Genomic DNA, 27,717 nt, shown 5'->3' with positions numbered 1-27,717 from the left:
TATCCGCGCTTACATGTTATAATGCTACATTATCTTTCCTACAAGATTGAACCTGTCGAACACGGCCGCCAGCAGCTTTAGCGTTAACACGTTGTACATCACCACAAATAAAGAATGGAGTCCTTTTTAACATTAGAGTACAGAACGGCCAACTTTGGCTGTTCGCTACGGAGCACAATCACAGCAAAATTCAAGATGAATTGAGACAGTAATGGATATTACACTAGGGTTAGACGTCAGTCTGTACTGAATTCGGGAATCTTCAAGTAAGTAATGGATATTACACTAGGGTTAGACGTCAGTCTGTACTGAATTCAGGAATCTTCAGGTGATTCATGTTAACAATCATTTCTAGAAGATTAGAGTTGCTTCTAGTCTATTACAGAGGAAATACCACCGCCATAATCACCTGAAGGAATGGTGCCTCGACAGTTCCTTTTCATTTGCATATCCCTGCGCCTCGTGTGCTCAATTCTGAGTAGCAAAAGAACCCCACTTCAGGGACCAACTGTTCTCAGCACACCCTTTTTGGCATGTCAGTTTCCCCATCACACGGTTTCTTGCTTCAGTGATCCAGGCAGGTGGTCCACAAAGTCATGTTACTCTTCCAATTCCAACAACTTGCCAGTAACTACTAACAAGCAATGCCATTCCCACCCATGTGGTCACCAGCAGAACCCATTCGGCCTTCCGTTGCCATATCTTCTGTTATACAAAAGGTGGTTACTGAAATATGTGTAGTAATGGACCATGTTTGATGCATCAGCCGAGGAATATATATTTCAGATGTTCACAAGTAACAACCACTATTCTAGTTAAAACCAAAATTTCTCACAAAAATATCATCCAACTTTCCTGGTTTATATTGATTGAGATGTGGTATCAATGCTGAAACGGCCATCATGGATATAATATTACTTGCCCTACAATCATACTACTACTTTTACAGTGCACTCCATAGGTAGAACCGTAGAAACAGCCAGTAACTTACCACTTTCACTATCCGACGCTTCGTCAAGTCTGGCAATTGCATCAAGTAATGACTGCTCCTGATCCTACAAGGACAATCATTTAGCCTCATAATTCTCAAATAAAGGATGCTTTTGTTTCACAAAACATTATTTTCTAAAGGGAACAGCATGGCATAGGAACATAAGAGCTAACTCACTTTCAGCAGTTTCCTTGCCTTTTCAATTTCACGCATATTTGGATTGGACAATACCCTCTCCACCTGTGTTGGGAACATACAACTGTGAGGAAATAATTATATCCGACTACCTTTTGATGTCTGACTTCTTTATTGAAATTTAGTAGTTACCTCTATCACAACACTTTCAGTGTTGGGTATGTCAATGTGATTGATATTCCTATTGATGCCGTTTTGAGGTGGAGCATAATCCTTTATAGGCGCAATTGTTGATAACCTGCCTCTCCTGCTTGCACCTGCCATGGCACCATTGTTGCTCGGGTGCCTCTTCAACGAAGGACCAGAAGGAGCCCAGCCATCTCGATTTGAAATGCCATGACCCTCAAAATCCCATCTTATATCTTCAGGTGCCATCTGTCAAAGGACTGTTTATCAATCTTCACTAAACAATTAACCAAAAGGCGGCAATCAGCCAGGCTTCAACAAGAAAAAAATATTTCTCCTACAGATCAAACATATTAATTCAACAAACTTCCATACTCTAGATGCTCTTAGCAGTAAATTTCAGCCCCCATAGATTAGTAAAGGTATTAATATTTGAGAAATTCTACTCTATGCCATCGAATAAGGACCGGTTCTAAGACTCGTCATCGAATAACTCTGGTTTATTTCTATGACATTGAATAGCAAGTTTTCTTCCTTATATGCCACCCCCGCCATTAGACTAGCTGTTTTGCTCCGTTAGACGAGGTAAAAAGACCATTATGCCCTTTTCACTTATGCCATCCGCTGCAGCCATTTTAGCATCAAATAGGATTAGACTCAATGATTTGTATCAAAAGACAACAACGCAGTCACATTCAGGAGTTTCCATATGCACCTTCACAAAATAACATTACATGTGCACTTCGCAAAATAACAACGAAATAACATCACACGAATCGGACAACTAGTGTTTTTTTCTTCTAGTGCCCATGGATGGACTATCTATCGATCTAGGGTTCACGGGCTCGGGAGGCCATGGCGACAAGTTCTGTGGGAACGAAGTGAACGGAAGTCGTGTGGCTCAAATCGATTTCTCCTTCTTGGTTGTACATGTAGTTAAAGGCAGTCTCGGAATTTTTGAAACATTAATGGCAGCTAAGGTGGGGATGTCATACGAGGAAAAAAAACTTGCTATTCAATGGCATAGAAGTAAACCAAAGTTATTCGATGGCGAATCTTAGAACCAGTCCTTATTCAATGGCATATAGTTGGTACAACTATAAGCATAATTGTGGCAAGACAACTGCAGCAATGACAAACCCTTTACTCTTTACATTTTAGTAATTGGGGTACATGAACAGACAGTGACTGGTTGGTGTCAATCAACAGAGGCTAGCACAGGTAACAATATAAGAAAATTGAATTATTCTTAACCAAGGGCAAAGAAGGAAATATCTGAGCTATGGATTGAAAACATAACCATAAAAGGAATACTTAAATGGTATACAATGCAGAGCACACAACCAAATATGGAGGAAAAGAGTAAGAAAAGAGATAACAGAAAACAATACAAGCATTACAGGCAAATAGCGCTTACATCACAAAGCCTGACCAACTCCCAAGTCTCAGATTGTGTGCCCATGTCATAGACGAGAGCATGTTCACCCTAAAAGGGATCGGGAGATCAGGAGAGTAGGTGAGGTTACTTGACACGGATACATATCCGCATCAAGGAGCAAATAGTAGTGAAGTTTTAAACCCACCGTTGCGGGATCATAATTGGTTATGGTGGCCGCATAGAAGTTGTTGTCTTCTGGCCACCTTGTATAAATTTTGCGGTTTATTAATGAACTTGGATCCACAGATGGTAGTGCCAATGGCATGGGCTGTACAAGTCAAGAAACAATCATAATATTGTTCTCAGGAAGCAAGAAACAATATGCGTAATATTCTAACCTACCGTCTTTGCCTTCTTGCCTTTTGCTGACAAGGGGCCCCATTTTGCAGATTGAACTGAGTGGGAAGGCATGACAGGGGATTGGAGACCTGCAGATTGTGAAGGAATTGAATGAGATGTTCTTTGCCTCTTGGCAGTGGACCCAGGTTCTGCATCATATAGAGCCCTACTGCCACGATGCAGACCACTCTGGGTTCCACCTCCCTGTCTCAACTCCCTGCAGAGAGTATTTTGTTGCAAGCAATTAACAAAGGATTACCTCGTGATGATGAAACATGTGCAAACGTTTTTATCAGAATGGTTTTTGGAAATACCTCATTCGACGGATGGTCCCATCTTCATCAACCTTGTTCAATAGTTCCCTGTGCTCCTCATCAGAAACCCTCAGTTCTTTCCTGAGTTCAGTAATCAAACTTTCTTTTTCCTGCACAGAAGCATATTTGTTTTTTTTTTCTCAGCACAAACGACGGGCCAAGATATCATAACTAAAACTGCAGGAACGAAATTCATTTTGTTACTAATACCCAGGATATTGCATCAGATTGCACTTTGAATGCTCTAAGAACACCAGTATATGCATCTTGCTCAACCCGATGTATTTCACTCTCTAAATCATTATGTGTCCTCATGAAAGGGAATGGCACAACAGATGCTCGGCCATTCCCACTGAATGATCGTCCTCTTAGTCCTCTATTTTGTGCCAGGGGAAGATCGTCATCAGTCCCTGCAACCAAGGGAGAGGAACCAGTACTGTAGTAAATGAAACGCACAACTTGACAGCAAGCCATCAACTTATCACATCATGATATATAGCAGAAGGTCACAAAATCTGCTGTAAATATCTTAAGGTCACATAATCCAATGCCAGCTATACCAACTATTCTTAGAACTAGAATTTGCATGGCATCATGTGCAGGAAGCCTACAACAAGCCAGGAAAGGCGGGTGACATGAAACCATCAACCCAAAGTTGGGATAACGATAGCTATAAAGCTTGAAATCCTTTTTGATGCAATAAATTATCAAGCTAAAGAACCTACAGAATTGATATGGATTTTCTGTAGCCAATAGTACATATCTGAAATCCCCTTTTATTTTTCAAGCAACCTCTGTGGAATCCCTATCAGGCTATGAAGAAGCCCCTGGCTAATTCCCTTAAAATAAATTTCAGCAAGTTATCTATTGTCCTGTCTTTATAAGAAAGAAACTCACATATTTTGCAGGACATTTACCTTACTAAGTAGCAACAAATACCAATATCCCCTCGAGAGTTTCTTCCAGGATTACAATGCCATAGTTCATAACAACGCTCTTTAAAACTACAAAAATGACTGCCCTTTTCATTTTTCTCCTTGATTACAAATTCGTGGAAATTTCATACAGTTCTTGTAACAGCGTCGACGCATCTATTCCCACCTCATCATCGAAACTGGGCAGCACACAACCAAGCTAACATTCCTAAGCGACCCAACAGAACGGGGATTCCCCGCCACGAGAAAACTCGCGGGGACAACAAGCCCGCCGATTCGGGGAAAACTCACCGCTGCTATCGTAGGGGTCGTAGCCGGCCGGATTCATAACCACGCCAAGAACGGCGAGACGGAGGAACCGCAGGAAATCCGCCGCGCTTCCGCCGGATCTCGACGCGCCGGCCCTCGTGCGCTCCAATCCGGCTACTTGCGGGGCGCTCCGAGGCCGAATCGGGCGCGGAGCTCGGTCGGACGAGGGTTGGGGAACGCGGGGGGGGGGGGGGGGGGGAGGGGGGCGGAGAGGCTAGGGTTCAAGGCGGTCGGGAAAATTAAGAGGTGTTTTTCTATTAGCCCCCTGAAGAGTACTATTTTTCTGCGGTAGTGCTTCCACTCCTTCCCGCGACAAGTTTTCAGGGGGGCTCTCTGAATATTGTGTGCGTCCGCCGGACTACGAGGTGGTTGTGCGCTTTTATACCCGTGTGATGTCATCGCGGACGAATTCAAGTCACGCGCGCAAGGGAATAAAAATGGGAATCATATTTTGGTTCATGCTGGTTTCCTAAAATAATTTTGACAAGAGTATAAGGAATAACGATTAAAAAGTGGGCGAGCAGCCGCGGCAAAATTCGAACTCGATCTCAAATAGTAGAATTCGAACTCAACAAAGCAACGCTGGAGAGGCTTGATTTCAAAGTACGAAGACTTTGACTTGAGGGTTTTTTTTTTTCAAGACAATTTCTCGGCACCGAGCAATTAAGCCTACTAATGGGCTAAAAATCAGTTCAAAAACACACCGAACCAATCTTATCTAAACACGTTGTATATGGCGGTCTCGCCAGCAGCCTCACTCCCCCATGCCGCACCTCTCCACCCTTTCTTTCGTTGTCGCTCGAGAGATCTCCCTCCCTCTTGTGTTGCTCTGTTATGCTAGAAATTGTTTTCACTTCAGAAATAGTGTCAGTGTCACTAGATCTGCGAGCGTGTGGGTCGATCGTTGCGAGATCAAGCTTTGTCCTTGTCTCATATCTTGCAGCCGTGACCACGAGGGACCAGGCGCATGTTCGTGCACGACTCCAAGCAAGAGGGTCTCATGATGCACGCCCTTTGCATGTGCCTTGCGCACCTTGGCCTCCCCTCGCAATGCGTTGGCGATGTCACGACGCCACCTGATATGGGAGGGGACCTACTTGTTGCCTCCGTAGGACCAGGTGCATCCTGCTGCTCATGGCCCGCCCAGATAGCAGGACTTCTCGCGATGTCAAGCCGACATCATGGCATACCTACCCGCGCAAACTATGACCGAGGAGGAGGAGGAGGTAGTGGATGTGATGACCCATGTGACGCCGAAGAGGTCAGAAGTCTTGGTGGCTTTGGTGTGACGATGGTCGCGGCCACGTTATCTATCTCCAGCCGAGGCACAAGCTTACTCACAACGACACATTTCAAAACTGCTTTAGGAACCGGTCTTCAAAATAATTTTCGTAGCGAACTAGCGACTACATCAGACCGCGAGTTCAAACCGTTACAACAAAAAAACATTAACCCACACCAAACCAAACCAGCCCGTTTTTTTCCTCAACGTAAACCACCCCAGCCCATTATCATCAACAAACCGTTTGCACCCCATCCATGACTAACCCAGATTAGAATCCAAACCATTTAATCCATCCCAATCCAAACCATTAGCACCTTTACAAGCAATACCGGCGATGCTTCTTGCTTCATGAATGCTGCGTCGTTAAGGAAAAAAATGGTCTAAATTCAAAAATAAACAATATATGATACCATATTTATTAAAATATATAATATATTAATGTATTTATAAATTTAGCATGTGTATTCGGTACCTCACGTACTAAAAATCCGATTTCGGCAGGTAAGACACTGAAAAACTATGGGCTCGACAGTTTTTGTCACTTGAGTTGCGGAATACGACACTGTGCAATATTTTTAGCAACTTAGATACTAAAAATAGACTGTAGATATCGAATACGGTGAATAATATCATATTTAGCACCATAGGTGTCTAATATAGTCGTATCTTTCACAAAGAAAGAAGCTAGAACCTAGTTGTACGTGTTTGTTTATGTTTTTTATTTAACTTTTAATTTTATTTAGATTAAAACAGTAATCTAAAAATTCTAAATATTTGTATGAGCAAACTAGAGTTCACTACGAACCCGTTTTAATTTTTTTTATACAAAAAACTCAATCCAATATTTAATTAAAATACTCTAAATAAGCATACTTTTATAAATTCTAGTAATTTTTAATGCCTCAAATAAATTCCTAAAAATCTAGAAAAATTTACTAATATTTTTCTCACGTGATGTACGTATTTATAAAAATATTTTCAATTCTAAGTTATTTGGTAAAAAAATGAGTTCCTTTGTAACGCTTCATTTGTATGCAATTTTATCATTTCATGTGGTATTCTCTTTTTAATTCAATTTGAATTAAAAAATTCAAACATGCACAAAATTTTAGTTCTCAGATTAATATTAAGCATTTGTAATGCTGTATTTATATGTTTTTTTTTATTTCATGTGATATTCTCTTTTTAATTCATTTTAAATAAAAAATCTAAACATGCAGAAAACCTTGGTTTTCAGATTAATTCAAATATGCTCCCTTTAATATGTTGCTGGCACCAAGCTAAAAATATCGAACAACCTCTCAGATTAATATTAAGCATATTCTTACTGTTCTTTATATTTTATTTCTTCCTTGATTCTCTCTTCCTGCTTTGAGAGATGACATCCCTATCTGCAAGCTTCTTATTTGTTTGTTTAAATTTTAGATATATCAGTTGCCATATTTAATTGCTAAATATTAAAACTTATCGTATCACTGTCTGCTTTGAAAAGACGAATGTAAATATAAATATATTGTAATTCCTGGGCTATATACTTCTTAAGTGTGTGACTTTACCATCTTAGTAGCAGTTGTCAACCTATCACGCATCAAATGAGAGATATTAGTGAATTGTTGATTTTTTGGTTCTATGCATCAAAATGAATGTTTAAATTTTGTTATTCAAATGGAGTTTAAAAGATAATTCCACATGAAATGAGAAAAATTGTATATAAATGGAGCATTACAAAAGAACTTATTTTTTCACCAAATAACCTAGTATTGTACATATTTTTATAAATTAGTACATCACATGAGAAGAATATTAGTGATTTTTTCTAGAGTTTTGAGAATTTATTTGAGGCATTAAAAATTGCTAGAATTTATAAAGGTAGGCTTATTTGGATAATTTTATTTAAACATTGGCTCCGGCTTTTTATAAAACTAATTAAAACAGGTTGCTAGTAAGCTCTAGTTAGCTCATAAAAATATTTAGAATTTTTGAACTACTTTTGTACTCTAAATAAAATCGAGAATTAAATAAAAATATAAACAATCATGTACAACCAGGTTCTAGCTTATTTCTTCGTGAGCGGTACAAAATTGGGCGGTTGTATTCGGCACCTGTTCACCGTATTCAACATCTAAGGTGATGAATACATACTATTTTCGACACTTGAGGAACCAAATATGTTACATAGTGCACCGAATACGTTACACAGTGCCGTATTCGGCACCTCGGGTGTAAAAAATTGCCGGACCCATGATTTTTTTCACCTTGCGTGCCGAAATCAGGTTTTCGTTACGTGAGGTGTCGAATACACATGTCAAATTTCCAAATACGTTATTATATTATTTATTTTAACAAATACGATATCGTATGTGTTATCATATTATTTATTTTAATAAATATGATATCATATGTTGTCCATTTTTAGATTTTTACCGGAAATGAAATGAGGAGGGGACATGGCATCCGTGGCCGGTAACACTTGTGGCACGTGCAGGTCAGCTGGCTAGCCACTTGGCGCTCGTGCGTCACAGACGCTGGCTGCGGTAGCTACGGCTGTGTCGCAGCGCGTTTTTTATATTTTTTGAATTTAGTAGAAATGTACTATCATTTTCAAAATTTACAAAAAATATTCTTCTCACCTGTTGAATGAACATACGTACTTATATCGCTCGAACGGACGACATATCTGACACTAGCATGTGCAGGGAGGGCACTTCTCGCCCAGTGAGAAGGGAGATAATTGCCGTCCCTATGGAGTATGAGCCAAAAATTAATCTCCCCTTCCATAGTTATGGAGGACCCTACCAGTAGCGCGAGTGTCGCAGTTGACCATTGTCGCTCACTGGACAAGAGATTTTTTTCAACTTATCTCCTGGCATGGGAGAAAAGTTTTTGACCGTGATGGCATGTGCCCTCTTCTCGCTCTTTGATTGGGTAAGAAAATAAATCGCTCAATAGGAGAGCTCGTTTTAAACATATCGCTCGTTTGGTTGGCGATATTTATATCTCACCCACTCAATAAAAGAGAATATTATATTTCTGCTAATTTTAAAAATAAAAAATATACAAATAAATAAAATTCTCCCAGGGCTGGCCTTCCCTGGGCCTTATGGATTACTAGATAGGCCTTATCGAAGATGCACTCCAATCCATGGGCTTTCATGCGATCGATATGATGGGCCACAGCCTAAAGCTGATCGATGGACTTTAAAAAGGCAACATGGAACTAGCAAGCCGAATTACTATACAACGGTCGCTCGTTGGGTGCACTCAAAAAGATAACCCATGCACGTGGCGCGCTGTTGTAGGCCGGGGACGGCAGATTTGACACTGATAAATTAAACCGGAAAATATTATTATGGTTGTTGACAGTTAGAACCTTAGAAGAGAACAACCAATCAGTTCGAAAGGAAGACTTAACACTGACAAATTACCTTTTTGTTCTTTTTTAAATAACAATTCAGCGGAAGATCTATGAAGCCACCTAGAACAAAAGAATAAGCCTTTCGATTATCCTATGAAATTGCAATATAATGACTCCTTGCAATGCTTCGAGAAGCCTTTTGAACATCCTATGAAATTCCCATATAATGACTCGTTGCATTGCTTCAAGAAGTTTGGAGGAATGTGAAGTGTTGTCCAACGCATTGATCATAAGGTTAATTAGGTCCATGCTATTACAATTTTGTTAGTTTCAAAAAATACCATTACAAAGGTTAAAATCGGGCCAGCACGATTACAATTTCTCTTCAACCTATTGACCGGTCGAAATCGGGCCAGTCTGAAACATACCATTGATATACATATTTTACATGTATTTTACACGTATTGAACATAAATGTCCTTATCTTCAACATACCATCTCTCCCTTACCTTTTCTTCCTCCTAACCGAATCAATCCATCCATCAGTCCCTTGAGGTCACCAGCGAAGGCCACATCTGGCTCCCTATCCCCATCTCCTTGCTGCTCCTCTCCAACACCCCTGCCGCCTCTTCGTCAGGTGTGGTCTCCCCTCTCCTGGCCGCCGTCGTCCTCGTCTTCGACACCCTCCGCCGACCTCAACTCTCTCCGCTAGGCCGCGGGAAGCCGAGGAATCCTGTAGTAGCACCACGAAGCTAGTCGCGCAGGTTGACTCGTCGTCACCGCCGTCCACATCGCGCTCCTCCTCGCTCTCCGCAACCTAGTGCCAAGATGTCGCTCTGCCTCGTCCACAATGCCTTCTCCCTCCTCTCCGACGCATCCCATCGCCTCCTCCCCCCCCCCCCCGCCTTTCGCCGCCACTGCCACAATCGGTGGTCCCCCTGCTCCCAGCCTGCTTCCGCTGCCGAGCCTACGAAGTTCTAGACGGCATGCCCATTCTGCTGTTATGTGCACCAGTACGCACAAGAGCTCGTTGGGCGCGCGCTCAAGTGACCCAATGAGGCATGCTACCATGGGTTTGTGGCCGCTGAGATCCCGACACCGCCAACCGTCGTGCTAGGGCCTAACTTCTTGAATGGCCCGATAGCTTCGATCGACGCATCACCACCATGGATCCGGGCGGCAGTGAGGATGGGATGCTCCTTAAGGACTTAGGGAAACGTGTGGACCTAACTCGGCACATCCGCGAGGTGCTCGCCAACTACCCAAAGGGCACCATTGCATTGCATGAGCTCATCCAAAACGCCAACGACACAGACGCCACTCACGTCCGCCTCTGCCTCGACCGTCAGTCATGCCACTCGAATTTGGACCTCTCCGATCCTGATCCACTTGGATTTGGGTTGTTATGGTCCTCCAGAGAAAGTGAAGGGTCACCGGAGGAGGACTCGACTGGTGGCGGTCATGGCAGATGGGGAAGGTAATGAGGAAATGGATGGCTTGCATGAGAAGATGAGGGCATTGTTGTCCAAATTTGTACAAAATGATATGTTTCAGTTAGACACCGAATAATAATATCATGTTTCTAATTTCGACCTTTGCAGTGTTATGTTTCAATATCAAAAAAATAGTAATTGCACATATCTAATTAACCCTTGACTATATTCTTTTGTGTCATTCTCTACTAGAATTCATCCTGAAACCCTCATGTGTTTTTGCAATCCTATGTCTTATATTCCCCCGGTCATAAATACATGGCATTTTAGATAAGTCATGATCTCCGATGCATAACTTTAACCACTATTTTTTTATTATAATATATTTATAAAATTCATTGAATTTGTGATGTTATGAAATTATTTTTCAAGATAAATCTACATATAGAATTTGAAGATTTCCAAACTAAATATTTTGAAAGCTATTGTTAGTTAAAGTTTAACCAAACATTTTTCAAAATGATATATATTTATGACCGGATGAGATACTTGTGTCCATACGAATCCATGTGTGTTTTCTGTATTGTTGTATTTTTCAATTATCGCATTCCAAATCGGGACTAAAGCACCCAACTAAGGCCACACCCAATGCTTTGTTTCTTAAATGATGTCTAAGAAAAGAGAGAGTAAGAAATTGATGTTAAGAAACAAACTTACAATGGATGCATGTATCTTGCTAGTTTCTTAAGGTCTCTCAAAGCAATTTATTGTCTCACAATCACCTAAAATTGCTCAAAGAGTTAGTTTCTTCCATAAAAACAAACGCATTCTCTTTTATCTTTAAATTACTTGCTACATCATCTTTTTTGCTTAGGTGGACACCTAATTGATGTCTAAAAATTAACACTGAGAGTGACTATCGGTGTATTGAATAAGGGGGTCCCCTGTCAGAGGGTGTCCGTACAAGGGAGTGACAATTGGCGGTAGATATTTTTTCAAAGACCGTGTCCTAATTGCACGACCAGCCCCCTGGTCGCGGAGGTAAGCCCTGCGACCAGTCTCACTCGTAGTAGAGTAGATATTTCATCTTAAACTATCAAGTCGCATTAAATGTCATCTACTCAAGTATTTTTCTTCCCCAGACACCCCCTCCAGCGAACAAATTATTGGTCGACACAGATGGGCAGTGTCCCATCCCAATGGATAGACAGGCTTGGCACCACACGGTCAATGGGATAGCATAGGAGGCAGGCATGCGCGCGTGAGCGATAGTACAGGGCAAACCGATTGACCAGTGTAGGATCTGCATACCTACCCTAGTTAGGGGTAGTTGGTTTCATCAAGATTAGACCGGTCACGCTGTTGGCGTGGTCTGTTTGTATGTACACCACTCCAGCTATATAAATAGAGGAGGACCGGACGTGTAAGAAGGAGGGAACACACTGCAAATAGTATCATACTATCAATAAAACAATACATATGACATAGTGTTGTTATCCCGTGAGAGGTGTGAATTTGGATAACCCTAGTGTTCTTTAGTTCATACACACACACATCGAATATGTCAATCACACACCCATCACCCAGTATACCCCGGAAGTATTATCAAAGATTAGCTCTCGACAGTTGGAGCGTCAGGTAGGAGGCGTGTTTTCACGTTTTGGTAAGTGCTGATAACTTGACTGGGCTACCTATGGCCAGATACACGGCAATCGTTGAGCCACTCTGAGGACTCTGGTCGCCACGAGGTGTTCGTCATGAGGTACAACCTAGATGAGCCCAGTGTGCTCCAAGCATGAGACACCGAATCAGAGTTTGAAGGCTCTGAGACTCAACGTGAAATCTGCATGGGCAACCATGCAGCAAGGGGCAGTGGAAGTCCTCATGCTCCGAGTACTGTCAATGAGCCCTAGACCTTGTGCCTAGAGGGAAACCGGCCTGACACCGAACAAGGTGGCGCTTCGATACAACCCCCGCATCTACATCACCGTCCAAAGGAACTCCCGCATAGGGCACAGTTTGTGGCAGCGTCGTCACCTAGGCCATCACACAATGTGGACACTGGGGGCTCCCCTCCTCGTGATATGTCGCTTCTCTGTGCTCAGCAGCTTGATTATGATGCCATGACATCCACACAGAATCTGCAGACCATGTGAATACTTTTTAGCCACCCCTAGCTGCGCAACCTCACGCTCCTGGTTAAGACCGCCTGACACCAAACCGTGCCCGTAAACACAGCGTCCATCGCAAGGGTTGGTGGAGGTCGCGATCACCAAGACTCACAGCAGGCCTTGCGACAGGAAAGATCTCGTGCTCCCTACACGGCAGGAAATGCTTGGAGACCCCATCAAGTTGGGATAGCCAACCCACCGACATGCGTGACTCTCTTCACCAAGGCGACCTCCGCGACGTGATCCAGGGTCAGAGGGCTGACCGAGAGCAAGGAAATCATGCTCGGCGTGAGCTGAAAAAGGGCAAGTAGCCCTACCACTAACCTTCCCTTCGCAGGGAGGCATCAGATTCCTCCAACCTGTTGCCCAGGCTGTGAGACCACCGTCTCTCTCCCCGAGCACGTGTCGTTGCCCATTAGTGAGTGACCCCGTTACGGGACGAGATGCAACACCCTATCCTATTGGCTCTGAGTGGAGCGCTAGCCAGACAAGTTCTGGCCAGTCCTAGCCTCAAAATATGATGGCTTGATCAATCCCGAAGAGTTCCTGTAGATCTATACCACCATAGTGCAGGCTACGGGAGGCCACGGGAAAGTCATGGCTAACTATTTCTCAACCGCATTGATCGATTCAGCTTGGTCCTGGCTTATGAACCTCCCCCACGGGTCGGTTCACTCATGGGAGGACTTATGCGACCAGTTTATCGCTAACTTCCAGGAGACCTATGCTCGGCCACTTTCAAGGATGACCTGTATCAAGCCAGTCAATGACAAGTCGAGTCGTTGCGAGACTTCATCTGGTATTTCACCGAACATCGGAATACCATTCCAAGGATCACATGTGATTTTGTGGTCATAGCCTTCTGGTGGGGGGGGGGGGTCAGGGGCCAAAAGATGGTCGAGAAGTTGGCCACCAAGAAAGTCCAGAGCACTACCGAGCTCTTTGAGCTCGCCGATGGGACAGAACAGGTCGGTCGACCAGTGTAGGGTCTGCATACCTACCATAGCTAGGGGTAGTTGGTATCGTCAAGGTTAGACCGATCACGCTATTGGCGGGGTCTATTTATATGTACACCACTCTTGCTATATAAATAGAGAAGGACCGAGCTTGTAAGAAGAAGAGAACATACCTACAAACAATTTCTTATTACCCATAAAAAATATACAGGACGTTGGGTAGTTATCCGGTGAGAGGCTTGAATATGAATAAACATGATGTTCTAAGTTCACACACACGAAACACGTTGATCATCTGATATACCCAAAAATATTATCATGAATTAGCTCTCAACAGTGACCAAACACCTACACGGAACCCCAACCTTAATTATCATGGTTATTTAAAGCTAGAAGATACTAACAACATACTGTAAGTGGAATTGTCCCGCACCGTTGGATTCCTTTAAAAGTAAAACAAAATTATAAGTGTTGAATTTCATGTTGCTTTAAAAGTTAAAGAAAAAAATCATACTTTTAGCATTTTCTTATACTAATCAATGCGTTTGTCCTTCCTACCTAATCAATGTATTTCGTGTTCATTCGCACGACTTAAATTTGGTTGTCTTAAGAAAAAGACAGAGTACCACGGATTAGAGCATTAAATTAAGATATTGTTTGATAGAGCTCTGCTTCTCAGATTTATCTTAGATCTAATAATTGTAGGTAAATATAAAATAGTTTAAATATATATTTTTAGTTTACAATGCAAACAAGATAACCCATCTAAATATCTTTAGTGTATATTTAGCTCTAATTTTATAAATTTTTAGAGCTACTAATATTTTAGTAAAAAAATTCTTAGAGCTGATGTTATGTCAAACAACCCCTGACATTCTCATCGAACCCTATAAGGCCGACTTCAACGGAGATGGAAAATGTTACCGTATCCCTGTGCCGACGAAAAGATTCGTCCTTTGCCGATCGGGAGCAGCGACATCAGTCTCCAACAGCTCCGGTTTCCAGATGAACAGGAATACGAGTGGGGGCTGAGCAACGGCAAATATGCCGATAGAAAAGGGAGCCTCTATCACTGTTCTCTGAGTATATACGTGGGTTCGAGAGAAGGAGGAGAATAATAGAAGATAGGAAATAGGGTAGCTGTTGGAGATGAAAAAAAAATAGAAGATGCTGTAATAATGTTAGAGGATGCTGTAATAATGTTAGGGGATGTTGTAATAGTATTATAGAGAACGAATTTTTAAAGTTGCTACTGGAGATGGTCTAATACAGAACGAATTTTTAAAGTTGCTACTGGAGATGGCCTAACACAGAAATCTAATTCAGTGCTCTCCTGTCCCGTCTTGGTTATTATAATTGTTAACCGTTAGAAAAGAATAGACCATATATAATCAGTTCGATCTGTATAATATTTTGTAAAAAGCCTTCAATTCTCATGGTGTGTGGTATTGATCCCATCGCCACATTTACTCTCCTGCCTAATGAATGCATTTCGCTTTCTTCCATACGACTTAATCCTCAACTATTTATTTTTTAAATTAGGGAATTGCTAAATCTCACTCGAGTGTTTTAGATGGCATCTAACACTTGATTTTTGGTGCCTTAGGATTTGTATAAGATTGGTGCTTTATGGATAATGCGTGTATGAGGTAAGAAAAATTCATATGTTTTAAGGCCTTAGTTACAATTCATATTTTATTTACACCTTAGTTACAATTACATTATATTGAAATTACAACTACTTTGCATAGAATTTACAGTCACTTTTTGGTGTAATTTTTAGTAATGATGGTGTAATCAAAATTCGTGCGTTGGAGCCTCTAATAACACCTAATTTTTTTATTAGTACAAAGTTTGATATAATATGAGTTGCGGATCTCAAAACAGAATGGCTGAAGAATCGGGTGTAGGAGCCTCTAAAACATAAGTGTTGTATAGACGCTCCCATCATTGTTATTTCCTATTGAGGATAACCTAGATTAGTGTTTAACCATTCGTAATTTATATTTAATCATGAAATTAATGTTTAATTATTTTTCATCATCATCTGTCATAGTTTATCTTTTGAGGTTCATAACTTTATATCTATATATATCCTATTGACATGATTTTTTATTGGATTAGTTCCGTAGCTTTGTCTAGTTTTTTATTGTTAAAATTTAAGCATGATTTGGATCTATAATATTATTCGTGACGTGTCTAATTGTCTATAGTATGTCTAAAGTGAAATACAAGGATACATTGGATTTTTGTTTTAAGATGGATTATAATTTGAATTTAACTTTGGCAACCGTTTACCCCTCTTATTATTTTTTTGAGCTGTAGATCCTACACCCGCTCATCCCATTTGGCCCCAGGCAGAGTTCGCGAGTCATGTAGGTTGACAAACTTCTCGAATAAAATCCACCTTAAGGAGTTTGTCAACCTCCTCCTGGATAGCTTGCTTCCTATTCTCCGTAAATCTTCACTACTTCTACACCACATGTTTGGAGTTAGGTTTAACAGCTAGTTGATGCTCGATCACTTCCCTAGGGACTCTAGGTATATCGGACGGTTGCCACGCGAACACGTCTTGGTTTGCCTAGAGAAAAGTGATGAGCTCGAATTCCTATTTGGGGTCGAGGTTAGACCCAACCTTAACTGTCTTGGTTGGTTCAGACGAGTTGAGGGGCATCGCCTTGACGCCACCATAAGTCTTTTTGTCGCTAGTGCTATTGTTGATCTCATCGTTGGCGGCATCGTTAGACTTGGAGGTGTCAGCAAGACTTAAAAGCTTGGAGTCCTTGATCTCAACGGTGGTTTGATGCTTCTAATGCTTGGAATTCATGTCTTTAGAAGTGGTTGTCGCTTGACTGAAGTGTTCAACCGTGTCTAGGCTCTGCTTGTCGCATTTTACCGCCATGCGTTGGTCTCCCTGACAGTTATGACTCTTTTTAGACCCAAGATCTTGAGTGACTGGTATGCATAGTTCACCATAGTCATAAACTTGCTCAGCATTGGTCGCCGCTTTGGTCTCATCTGATAGTTATGATCCCTTTGTGACCTGAGATCTTGAGTATCTTATATGCATAGTACACTTCAGCCATGAGCTTGCCTAGCATTAGACGACATAGGATCATATTGTACGCTGTCTCGAAGTCCACGACATCGAAGGTAAGCTTCTCTATTCGAAAGTTGTCAGACGTGCCAAACGTAATTGGCAACTCGATTTAGCCTAGGGACATGGTCGATGAGTTAGGGGTTATACTATAGAAAGGCTCGACTCCCGCCTTAAACTCTAACCTCTAAACTCTCATCTTGTCTAGGGTCTTAGCGAAGATGAGGTTAAGTGAACTACCCATGTCGACCTAAGTTTGGACAACTTTGATGTTGAGGATAGTTTGTTGGATCATAATCGGGTATTGATTAGGATGTGGAACCGTAGTTGGGTGATCAACTTGATTGAAGGTGATCGTAATCTTCAACCATTTAAGGTATTGAATAGACCTAGTCAGAGCTGAATTGACCTCTCATTCAATTGCCTTGTACTAATTTTTAGATTCATCCGTGGGGATCCTTCAAAGATCGGGATGGGGTTTGCGTCGGCCATGGTGGAGCTCGCGCTCGCCAAACTCGTGGGGCGGTTCGACTGGGCGATGCCTCCGGCAGCGACGGGTGGGACGCCGGAGGTGGTGGATACGGAGGATGCGCCCGGGATCACGTCGCGGAAGAAGGTGCCGCTCCGCGTCGTGGCCGCGCTGCCGGCGTGAGCGCGAGGGCTCTACGCGCCGCGGTGTATGTTTCTGACAGCAGTTCGCATCGCCTGGGACGCCTTTGTTGCTATGGGATGTGAGCCCGCGGCACGATGGGTCGGAAGCGGGAACGCGGCCTTTCTTCCAGGCTGCAACGGCAACCCAATGACAGGCCTTCTGCATTTTTCAGCATACGCAATAATACCCTCCAATCCATGGGCTTTCCAGCGGTATACAAGATGGTGCACACCAGTGTCACATACCACCGTGTCAGAGAGAGAGAGAGGTGTGGCACCAACAAAGCAGCAAGCCATCAACACGCCAGCACGCTTCTGGTAATCTGCTTCCCGTGAGTTGGATAAAGGCCGTCTTTTCCGTCCTCTGCAACCCGGCGTGGCGACCGACGGATCATTGTAGCCATGACCCTGCGCGTGCATGCATCTGGCGTCTCCCTCCCTCGACTGTTTTAACACGGACGGCCGTCGGCGGCGCTCGCTCCCTGCCTTGCAACCACAGGCACGCCGTGGTGGGTCTGAAACCGGCAAACCGAGAGAGCGAGCATGGCAGGGCAGGGGGGCACGAGCGCGCTTGCAGGCCTTGGCACGAGGCTGTCGGCCGGCGTGCACCAGCGGCAGACACCACCAACGCTGCTTTCTTCTCCATCCCCGCCTGCCCGCCCCACTCGTTAATACCACCAACGCCGCTTTTCTTGGTTGTGCAGTTTCTTACTTAGGTGGATTGACGTGCTTACATCACACCTGTTTTTTTTATTGCACAGAGCATAATAAAAGAAGATTAAAAAATAGATTTATCATTTTTAGATATCCCAATATTTATTTATGTATTTATCAATATTTAATACATTCATTTAATTATGGAGAAAATAATGTTACTTTCATGTATACATATAATATAACATTTAGACGATAGTAATACGAACCTAACTAGATTTATTTTATATTTTTTTGAGTTTTAGATATTTTACTATGCATTTTAGATTATTTCAGCCAATTTATCAATATAACTATTTTTTTCCTTATTTTTTTGGAATTTTGAAAAAAAACTACGTGTATATATATATATGGATACATACATGTACACATATGTACCTGTATATACATATATATACGGATACATATACGGATACATATACGTATCCATATGTATACTTACACATACATAGGAACAACATAAATAGCATCTACAGTATTTGACCCTAGAATTGCTCCGGTTATTATCCCTTTAATATATGTAATAGATGAGAAGTTTCATAACTCATGTAATTGCTTCTCTTTTTATTAATACATAAGCCAGTAATATTCTGGTCTTTCGAAAAAAAAAATGAACTTGAAGAAAAGCCGGTAAAATATTGAGTGCAAATCAGTTTTAACTTTGGCTACCTGCATGGCTGCATGCAAGTTACTAGCATGAAACATGCGGTAGGAGATAGGCGGATAGGTAGAGTGTGGGGGAAGCCGCCGCGCGCGCGGCTGCCTTTTCTTGTGCCGGACACGACGGCGGCGCCTCCCGCTCCACTTCCACGACTCCTCCACCTCACCACGGCCGCCTCCTTTTTCACAAGTTCGTTTCTTTTTTGAGTCGTTCCAGTGCAGGAGCAACCAAATGGCCCCAGAGCTACAAGGCTGGACGTGTGTGTGTTGGTGACGGGCACCAACCTTACACTTACAGTGATCTCGCGCTATAGTTTTACTGCTCCTGCACTACACAGCGACGCCGTATCAAAACGTACTCACTATTGACGACCTGCAGCAGCTCGTACACAGGATCAGGCAACGGCCGAACCAGTCCGAGCAACCAAATGGCCCCAGATCTACGAGGCAAGCAAAAATCTCTTCATTTTCTGTGAGACAAAAAGAAAAGCCGGTTTCGTGGCACCCGGTTTTGCTTAAACCGTCGACGGTGCCCAAGCCCAACCGGGCAACTGGTTGATTCGTGCGCCGGAGCAGGAGCAGAGGTAACTGTGGTCATCAGGCCATCTCTAACAGAAGAGATTTCTATTGCTACAATACCCCAAAACACTGTCGCATTTGAATCTTCTCTTCAACAGGTGATGCACCCGGTGCTACAGTGCTACTACAGTATTGAGAAGAGAATCTAACATTTTAAATTTGCCAAAATACTGTAGCAACCGTAACACTGTTTATAGAGGTTGATTGTGAGTTCCGAGAGAGAAAAAGAGTAGTAGAAGGTAGAAAATAGGGTAGCTATTGGAGACAGAAAACATTCGAATTTTCTCTCCAACAGATGCTGTACCTAGAGCTACAGTTCTGCTACAGTATTGAGAGAATATGATACTTCAAATTTGTAGAACACTGTAGTAACCGCAATACTGTTCATAGAGATTGACTGTGGGTCTGGAAGGAGGAGAAGAGTAGTAGAAGGTAGGAAATAGGGTAGTTGTTGGAGAAAAAAAAGAGTACTATAATAGTGTTAGAGGATGCTGTAATAGTGTTATAGGGGATAAATTTTTAAAGTATTTGTTGAAGATAGCCTCAGTCAGTACGGTACATGCCGCATTTGGTGCTGTGTAATGAGACTTTTTTTACGTAAACAAATAAAACTATATTAGCCTCTATCTCTGATGCACGCAATCATTTATTATTACAAAAGCAGAGCCATAAACCGTCTTACTCACATATAAGATAAATAGTTCCACTCAATAGCGTTAGGGTCTGTTTGTTTCAGTTTTGAACTGTGGCTTTCAACTTTTATAATTCGAAGCTGAAACAAACAGACAGCTTTTGGTTATAGCTTTTTAAAATCTGCTAGTTGGATCGTAGGAATTTGAGAAGCTGGTTTTTCTCAGTTTTTGATAGATTATGAAAGCCTATTTTACTAAACTGTCCATTAAATTTTTTGAGAATCTACAATCTAAAAACTTTTTATAATTCAACTTTTTATAATTCAGTTTTTCACAATCCAACTTCTATAAACTGTTTTTCAGAATCTTCAACTGAAACAAACAGATCCTTAATCGGCTCAACATGTATGAAGAGGTATGAAGCACGAATTCTGCTCCGCCACCCCTACCTCGCGTTGGAAGAAAAAAACGTATCCTCTTGCAACATCACATGGATGGCAAAAAACGTATCCTCTTGCAACATCACATGGATGGCTTGTGACTCTTCTTTCTTTCTCCATTTCGTCCGTCTCTTCGCCTTTCCTCCGGACAGGAATCAGCAGTGTGTACTGAGCCAGCATGGACATTTCAATTTTCACATTAGTGTGTCGCACACTCGCATGTTACGAGTTCTCAATTTCTTTTCCCATCTGTAACAGTTAATACTGAGCGAAACTGCTTTTACTGTGACGCTGTCCCCCGGGCCCTGCCGCCGTGGTACATTCGCCGTCCTCATTGTTTGTACGGGTCATGGCCTCATGGGGACTATGGAGTAGCATATTTCTGGCGGACAAGTGAAGCATCCTCTCTCTCTCTCTCGGCCTTCTCCTCTTCTCAATGCCCAGGAACTCTTGTGCAAAACTTCTAACGCTCACCGCTCTATCCGGCTATCTAAAATCCATCACAACCTGCAGCATCTCTTGTTCCTTCTCTGAACTTTGTCTTGTTCTTGCCCCGGTTGGTAGTTTTTGCGCCGAGCCTTGAAGATATCGCGCTAGTGCTACAAGTAGAAATCTCTTAATCGCGGAGAACAAACCACAAGGTTCTTTGTTCTTGCCTCTGTTTCAGGTTTTTGCATTCGATGGTACAGTAGCCGTCTCGTCTCCTTTGTAGTTGGTTCTGGTTTTGGTATTATCCATCACTTGAAGAATAGATCTATGGTAGCAATCTTCCTTCCCCAACATCTGAATCTCATTTTTGAGGACATATCAAATAGGCAAACAATAGTAGCTTGGTCTGTCATGTCCTTTCTATTAACCATTCTAGTTGCAGATTCATCCTGTTTCTTTTCTTTTTCGAAAGAGAGGATTCTTCCTTTATCTTCCTCGCTGTTTTTTTCCTTTCTAGCTTTTCTTCTCCTTTTAACGAATAGCAGAGCTCCTGCCTGCCTTGGTCTTGGGGGTAAAAGTTAGTTGCATATTTCAGATGTTAGAATCATGTATTCTTATCCTTCCCGGCAGAGTAGAGATGCATGTCATAGCTACTGCAATTCGCACATATATATTGGCATGCATAAAAAAGGTCCTTTTTTTTTTTTTTCCTTTTGGCTATTTGCAGATGTGTGATTGACCGAGTGGCACCTGCACAAGCTTGCGACTGCCTTGGCCCTTGTTGGTTGAGTGCAGGTTGAGAGTTTATCCATTCCCGGATGGGTAGGCCTAGAGGTGGAAATGCTAAAAGACCGACCAAAGCTACGAAGAACGAGGACACCGATGCCGGCAGCGGCGACGAGGAGGCCGTGATCCCAGCCTACAAGAGGAGGGGAAGGCCACAGAAGCACATCAAGGCCGACACTGACGAGGAAGAGGACGATGCCAAGGTAGAGGAGGACAGTGACGGCGCGAAACCGATCGTGCCGAGCAAGGGCGCCTCGGTTGAGAACGGAGGGAAGAAGAGGAGGAGGCAACCGAAGCGCGGCTGCGACCCGGCGATGGAGGAGAAGGACGAACCGGTGAGGCAGAACGGGTTCCGGCAACACGGGAGCCGGCGGAAGAGCACCCCGCGGCGAGCTGCCGAGGCAGGGGTTGAGTGCAAGTAGTGAGGTTCGGATGAACTATGCGAGCCAAAACTGATTGATTTTTTTCTTTCTTTCTTTCTTTCTTTCTGTATTGCCTTACTCTGTGTTGTATAGATCAAGTGTCCAGGAATCTATGCTTCCATGGTGATTTGCCTCCATTAGCATGAGCATGCTATGACTTGTGTAATGCTAATGATAAGTTGCCGATTGGCATTAAGCAGTTCTATTGCTTAAAATGCACTGGTAGTAGTAGTTAGACTTTTGTTGGTATGGATTTTTCGCAGTGGTTTGTTGATCGGTTAATCCTCTTGTGAAATATTCTCTCATCAGTATCCTATCAGGCAGTATAGTTTTCTGAGAGAATGTGTAATATATGCTTCCTTGCTTATCATGGTCATGGGTGGTCATAATCGCAGTTAATGTAGATTATTGTACATATTCCAAACGTTTCACCGTTTCTCTGAACACTTTTCATGGCAAAGATGTGTTTTAGCTAGGGGTGTGCATTTGATTAGTGCGGTTATTTTGGTTCGGTTTTTTAAAATTAGAAACCGAACAACCAGATAAAATATAGGAACCAAATACAATTACCCGCCATACTCAGGTTTATGGTTTTAAATAGAAATTTTAAACAGCTCATTATAACCAACTGGCTTGTACTTCATACAAAAGGACAAAGACACACAAGCATGAAGCATTGCAATACAGATACAGTCATGAAACATCACAAATTCACAATAAATCCAACGCTTTAACTCAAATAGTTTCACACTTAGCAGGTGGAAGTTCAACAACAATGATAATCACGATAAGTTCGATTTATTATGTTAGTTCCGTTTCTGGAAGTTGAAAACCGAACAGAATAATTTTAGAAACCAAACACCGAATAAACTGCAAAGACGGTTATATCGGTTTGGTTTTGGTTTCTATGTTCGGTTTGCAATGTTTTTGTCCACCCTTAGTTTTAACTGCATTGCTATGTTAAACTCCCATGCCACAGAGCATTATTGTACAAGGAAGAGATGAGTTTTATACTCCCTCTAGTCATCAGAGCATCTCCAACCATCCGGCTTGCGATCCCACTCCCTACCCTATTTTCTAGCAAAAATAGAATAAAACCGAGCTCCAACCGGCTCCTTATACAACTCGCCAAATTTGGTGGCTCGCTACTTCCTCCCCCTCGCTCGTCGCATCTAGCGAGCCTCACCAGCTGGCTATCGAGCAACCGATGCCACGGAATCCTCCATTCGCGCCACCACTGGCTACAGTCCAACTTGATATTGAATTGTTCAATTGCCTTGAATTATGATCACTGAAAATATAGCAGTTGAAAATATCGTTGTTCGAAATGACACCTTTTAAATTTGAAACAGTTGAATATAGAGCTAAATTTAGAGAGCCGGTTGGAGTGTGCTAATAAATAGGTAGTGAAATCTGGATAGGGAGTTCACTATTTAGGATAATAGGGAGCCAAATTTAAGGGATTGGTTGGAGTTGCTCTAAACGAGTGTTATTTTGTATATCGATACGATCATCAATACACTATTTTAACTATTAATTACTAGTATAAAATGTATGCAAAATATAGCAAAATTGTATCAAGCTATACCATTTTCAAAAGATTAATAAAAATATTCAAAAAAGATATTAATGTTCAACGTTTAACCATGTTAAGTGCACTCTTTTGTTGAGTGTTGACTGTAGACATTAAGCTTTTAAGCACATTGGTAGTTTATTTACATGCTGGAAAAAAAATAATATGTTCTTTCCTTTACCAAATTACTAACACAAGCGGGAACTACCAAGATATACAAGCCGGTGTGGAGCAGTAGTTTCTGAACGGTTGCAATGAAAGGGTCTTTCTACACCTCAAAAGGTTAACCTTTGAGGTAAGGCTCTCTTTTTTTTAAATTAGGTGTATTGTCTTTCCATCCTTTCACCATCAACATAGAACTATTCTCATAGTCTTTCTCTTCACACAATAATGTCTCTCAGCCCATTTAATGTACATCAAGTTGGTATTTAAGCCGAGTGCAGACCACTTCCTCCTTCTACCACCAATGTAGGACTATTTCCACAATCTTTACACATTGATGTCCCTTAGCCCTTTCACCGCACACCAAGTTCGGTGAGTGTGTTGCCCTTCCACCTTTCCACCAATAATATGGGACTATCCCTATAATCTCCCTATTCACTGTCTTTTCACTGTACACTGATGGTCTCTCGATCATACCACATCAATATTAAAGGTCCACAGTGGATCCTCTCACAATAGTATCCATCGGGCAAGAGAGGTGTAAATCAAGCACTCATACTCGTTGTTGGACCAAAAGTTCCTTTGAACACCTCAAAAATTAGTTTATGAGGTGAGAGCCTTCATCTTTTAAGTTTGATGTATTATCCTTCTTTACTCACATGAACAATCTATTTACTCATCACAGTATTGGGTTTGTGTGTCTTCCATTCTTCCACACCTCTGCCTCTTTGTTTGTGCCATTTCTTGTTCACCATGTACCAGTAGCTTTCGGTCAACTTGTGTATCTGAATCGCTGCCTGGATGAGCCTGCCTGCGTCATAAAAAACGGTGGCTTTACTAGGCAGCATATCTCTTCCACCTGTTTTTGAGCAAATGAGATGAACTTATATCCACATCATGTATTGTGTTGAACTTCTGTATTCTGTAGGTGCATATGTAGAGTTCCGGCGCATGCTACCGTTTGTCATCGCTGAACATCCTCTGCAACCTCTGAAGATCATTTTCCTCAGGCCGTTTGTGTTTACATACTGATCCTGAATTCCTTATGCAGCTACCTTTGGCATGCATAAAAAGGTGAAATGTGCAGATGTAAACGGTGGCGTGAAGCTTTACACGCCATCGTTGGTATGTGCAGAATACTGAATTTCCATAAGAATGCAAACACAATCGCTTGAAACAAACTAATGAGCATGGCCTTGAAGTGGGTTCGTGCGCTATTCACGCCGACAAAAAGATCCATGGCAGGGACGACCAGGCACCCCTATGCTCTCCACCATCCATAGCCGGTTGCGCATTTCGCCCTCTCGACCGGGGCATTTTCAGACCCACCTGTAACTAGCCCTTCAGCATAGCATCATCTCCTGCTGCTGATTCAATTCTGTTTGCAAAATCTTACCGCGAAACCTTCTCATTGCAGGTTCGGCTGTACACGGCCAAGAAGATACATCACCAGCTGGAGGTAGCCTGGTTCCAGTTCATCCAGGCCAACGTCATGGTCAGGAAGCAGGTCCTCCTGCTGCCCAAGGTCCTGCACTACTACGCCAAGGACGCCATCGCCCCAACCTTACCATGCGTACGCTCACCATCCGAGCGCACGTACTTCCGCTCGTAACACGACGACGGGTGGTACATCGGTCTCATGCTTTGTCTGTCGTTGCACACGCGAAGGTGACAGTGAGACCACGTCGAAAAGAAAACTCGCAGATCGAATCGACAGCTAAAAACCGAGCAGGAATGGCGTCCCTTCCCCAGCCTTTTCCGGTGCCGTCCAATCCAACGCGTATGTACCACCGCAACTCCGCAAGGTGGCAGGCGGGAGGGGACGCCCCCCCCCCCCCCATGCGCACGGGCTGCTCCACCGTCGGGCCAGCTCAAACCAGACGGGGCGCCGAGGAAAGCGACATCACAGCCCACGCACTGTTCCCATCCGGGCAGCTGCGCAGCACACAGCACCGGGCCAATCCACGGGCACAGCGTCCGGGTCATGGGATCCGCATCGGGCTGTACTGTAAGGAGGGCTAAGGCGAGAGCGCCGGACGGTGCAGAGCCCGTGTTGGCGCGAGACGCTTGCACGAGATCTTCTCGCTCGCTTAGTCGCTTGCATGGTAGCTCGAGTGGGTAACTGAGCTTGTAAATTGCAATCGACTAGGCCTGTAATGTTGCTTTAGAGTTCATGCAGGGTATGGTCAGCAGCCGCTCCCGCTACACAATATGCGCTTGGATGTCAGTGACAATACTTCGATCTGCCTATCAAGTTCCTCAATCAACCCAAACCAAGCGCACGGCTACAGTCCTCGCTAGAATGCCATCGCTGCCCCGGCCGGCCCAACTCGCAGGCTCACAGTCACAAGACACACAGTAACGCTCTCCACAGCGTTACCCCAGCGCACCACAGCGTGCACAGTCACCGGTAAGCGCAGCAACAGTGCGGACGCCAGCCGCTAGCGACGGCGGCAGCACCGGCCGCCCGGCCCCTCCCGCGCTCGTTTGGTCGCCTGTCCCGCGCGACACGGCGCTGCCCTGCGCGCGCGCGCCACTGCTGATCCCCGTAGTCCCTCGGTCGCCGTCGCGTCTCTGTACCTGAGGGCCGAGGCTCGCAGGCGCTGCCGGTACCAGCGGCAAGAATCGGCTGCTGTCCAGACTCCAGGGCGGTGTGGACGGCTCGGCGAATACGGCGCCCGCACGGGCGCTCGTGAACTGAGGCGCGACGACGAGAAAGCGACGGAATTACGTAGCAGAGGTTGACATGGTACTGCCACGGTGTGCCGCGTGCGTCCACCTCTACATGCATTGGTGACGAGGAAAGTTCGAAAGTCCACTGGCCTGTGCTGAATCAGTTCCACACGAACTGAAAAAACGCATCTTTTGCCTGAGGCCACAGTGTTAGCTACTATGAATTCTCCAAGTTACAAATGGTTTTTACTGGATCAACAGCTCAAGTATGATCGAACCAATTACGGGAAGCCGGCTCATTGTCAGAACCAAAAACGACTTGTGGGACAAAAGCAAAGGACACAAGTGCCAAAAACATGTGTTTGCTGTGTCGCCAAATTGAGGACACTTTTCTGCTCCTGATTGAATCTTCTTTTCTTTCAAAAAATCATCACGAGCACATGGCTAGCTGAAAAGCTCGTTTGGATGAAGTCGGTTCAGCCTGCATGGCTTATTTGTGTGTCTGCTGTTTTTACTGAAAACTGATACACGCGCCATTACAGACTCATTCCGGGACCTATGGCGTGTTTGGTTGGTGCCCTCCCAGGCGCCTCGGGCGTCAGGCAGCAGCGTCAGCCATAGCGTCCGAAATAGGACGCCTGAGCGTGCTGCCTGGCCAGGCGCGTCCAGCGAAGGCAGCAACCAAACTGATCCCTAGTACGTACAATTACGAAGCTCGAATTCTTGAAGAGATCACACTGGTGCAATTTTTAGAATTTGGTTCTTTTTAAAAACTTTTTCTACACAGAGATCTATGAGAAAATAATATCAAAAAATATACTAATTTTACAATGTCATGGTTGAATAGCATAGTGTCATGATAGTTGATGTTATGATAGCTAACACGTATGAACTTTCAAATCCAAAATAGAAGATCAATAGTGTGGCACAAAATATCATGACATCATGCAAAAAGATTTATTTTCAAAATTTGTTTTCGTGTGAGTCTGTTGGTAAAATATATTTTTAAAATAGGTCATAAATATAAAAGTTCCACCCGCACCAGCAGATTG

General features: G+C 43.2%; 2 protein-coding genes across 8 annotated transcripts; one reads left to right on the top strand and one right to left on the bottom strand.

Annotated features, from left to right (window-relative positions):
* Nucleotides 1-180: 180 nt before the first annotated feature.
* On the bottom strand, nucleotides 181-4,987 carry LOC133897197 (protein EMSY-LIKE 3-like). Of its 5 annotated transcripts, XM_062337833.1 has the most exons (10): nucleotides 4,630-4,987; nucleotides 3,614-3,813; nucleotides 3,404-3,513; nucleotides 3,093-3,306; nucleotides 2,896-3,018; nucleotides 2,730-2,798; nucleotides 1,319-1,561; nucleotides 1,169-1,231; nucleotides 992-1,055; nucleotides 181-705 (listed from the first exon to the last, which is right to left on the bottom strand). In XM_062337833.1, exons 1-10 carry the CDS (start codon nucleotides 4,664-4,666, stop codon nucleotides 635-637), a joined length of 1,194 nt encoding a protein of 397 aa, XP_062193817.1. In that variant the 5' UTR covers nucleotides 4,667-4,987; the 3' UTR covers nucleotides 181-634. The 5 variants fall into 5 exon arrangements, with proteins under 5 accessions (XP_062193817.1, XP_062193816.1, XP_062193815.1 ...); XM_062337832.1 differs by lacking the exon at nucleotides 4,630-4,987 and having other exon boundaries at nucleotides 181-702; nucleotides 3,614-4,622; XM_062337831.1 differs by lacking the exon at nucleotides 4,630-4,987 and having other exon boundaries at nucleotides 3,614-4,620.
* A 15,770-nt stretch (nucleotides 4,988-20,757) lies between these two features.
* On the top strand, nucleotides 20,758-22,456 carry LOC133896645 (uncharacterized). Of its 3 annotated transcripts, none has more exons than XM_062337246.1 (2): nucleotides 20,758-20,781; nucleotides 21,777-22,456. In XM_062337246.1, the coding sequence occupies exon 2, from the start codon at nucleotides 21,868-21,870 to the stop codon at nucleotides 22,255-22,257; it is 390 nt and encodes a 129-aa protein (XP_062193230.1). In that variant the 5' UTR covers nucleotides 20,758-20,781; nucleotides 21,777-21,867; the 3' UTR covers nucleotides 22,258-22,456. The 3 variants fall into 3 exon arrangements, with proteins under 3 accessions (XP_062193230.1, XP_062193229.1, XP_062193228.1); XM_062337245.1 differs by lacking the exon at nucleotides 20,758-20,781 and adding an exon at nucleotides 20,960-21,303; XM_062337244.1 differs by lacking the exon at nucleotides 20,758-20,781 and adding an exon at nucleotides 20,962-21,261.
* Nucleotides 22,457-27,717: the final 5,261 nt, after the last annotated feature.

This window comes from Phragmites australis, chromosome 17 (genome assembly GCF_958298935.1).
Source record: "Phragmites australis chromosome 17, lpPhrAust1.1, whole genome shotgun sequence".
Classification (NCBI taxonomy): domain Eukaryota; kingdom Viridiplantae; phylum Streptophyta; class Magnoliopsida; order Poales; family Poaceae; genus Phragmites; species Phragmites australis.
Note: the sequence above shows the minus strand (reverse complement) of the source record. Positions and strands in the feature narration are given on the sequence as shown.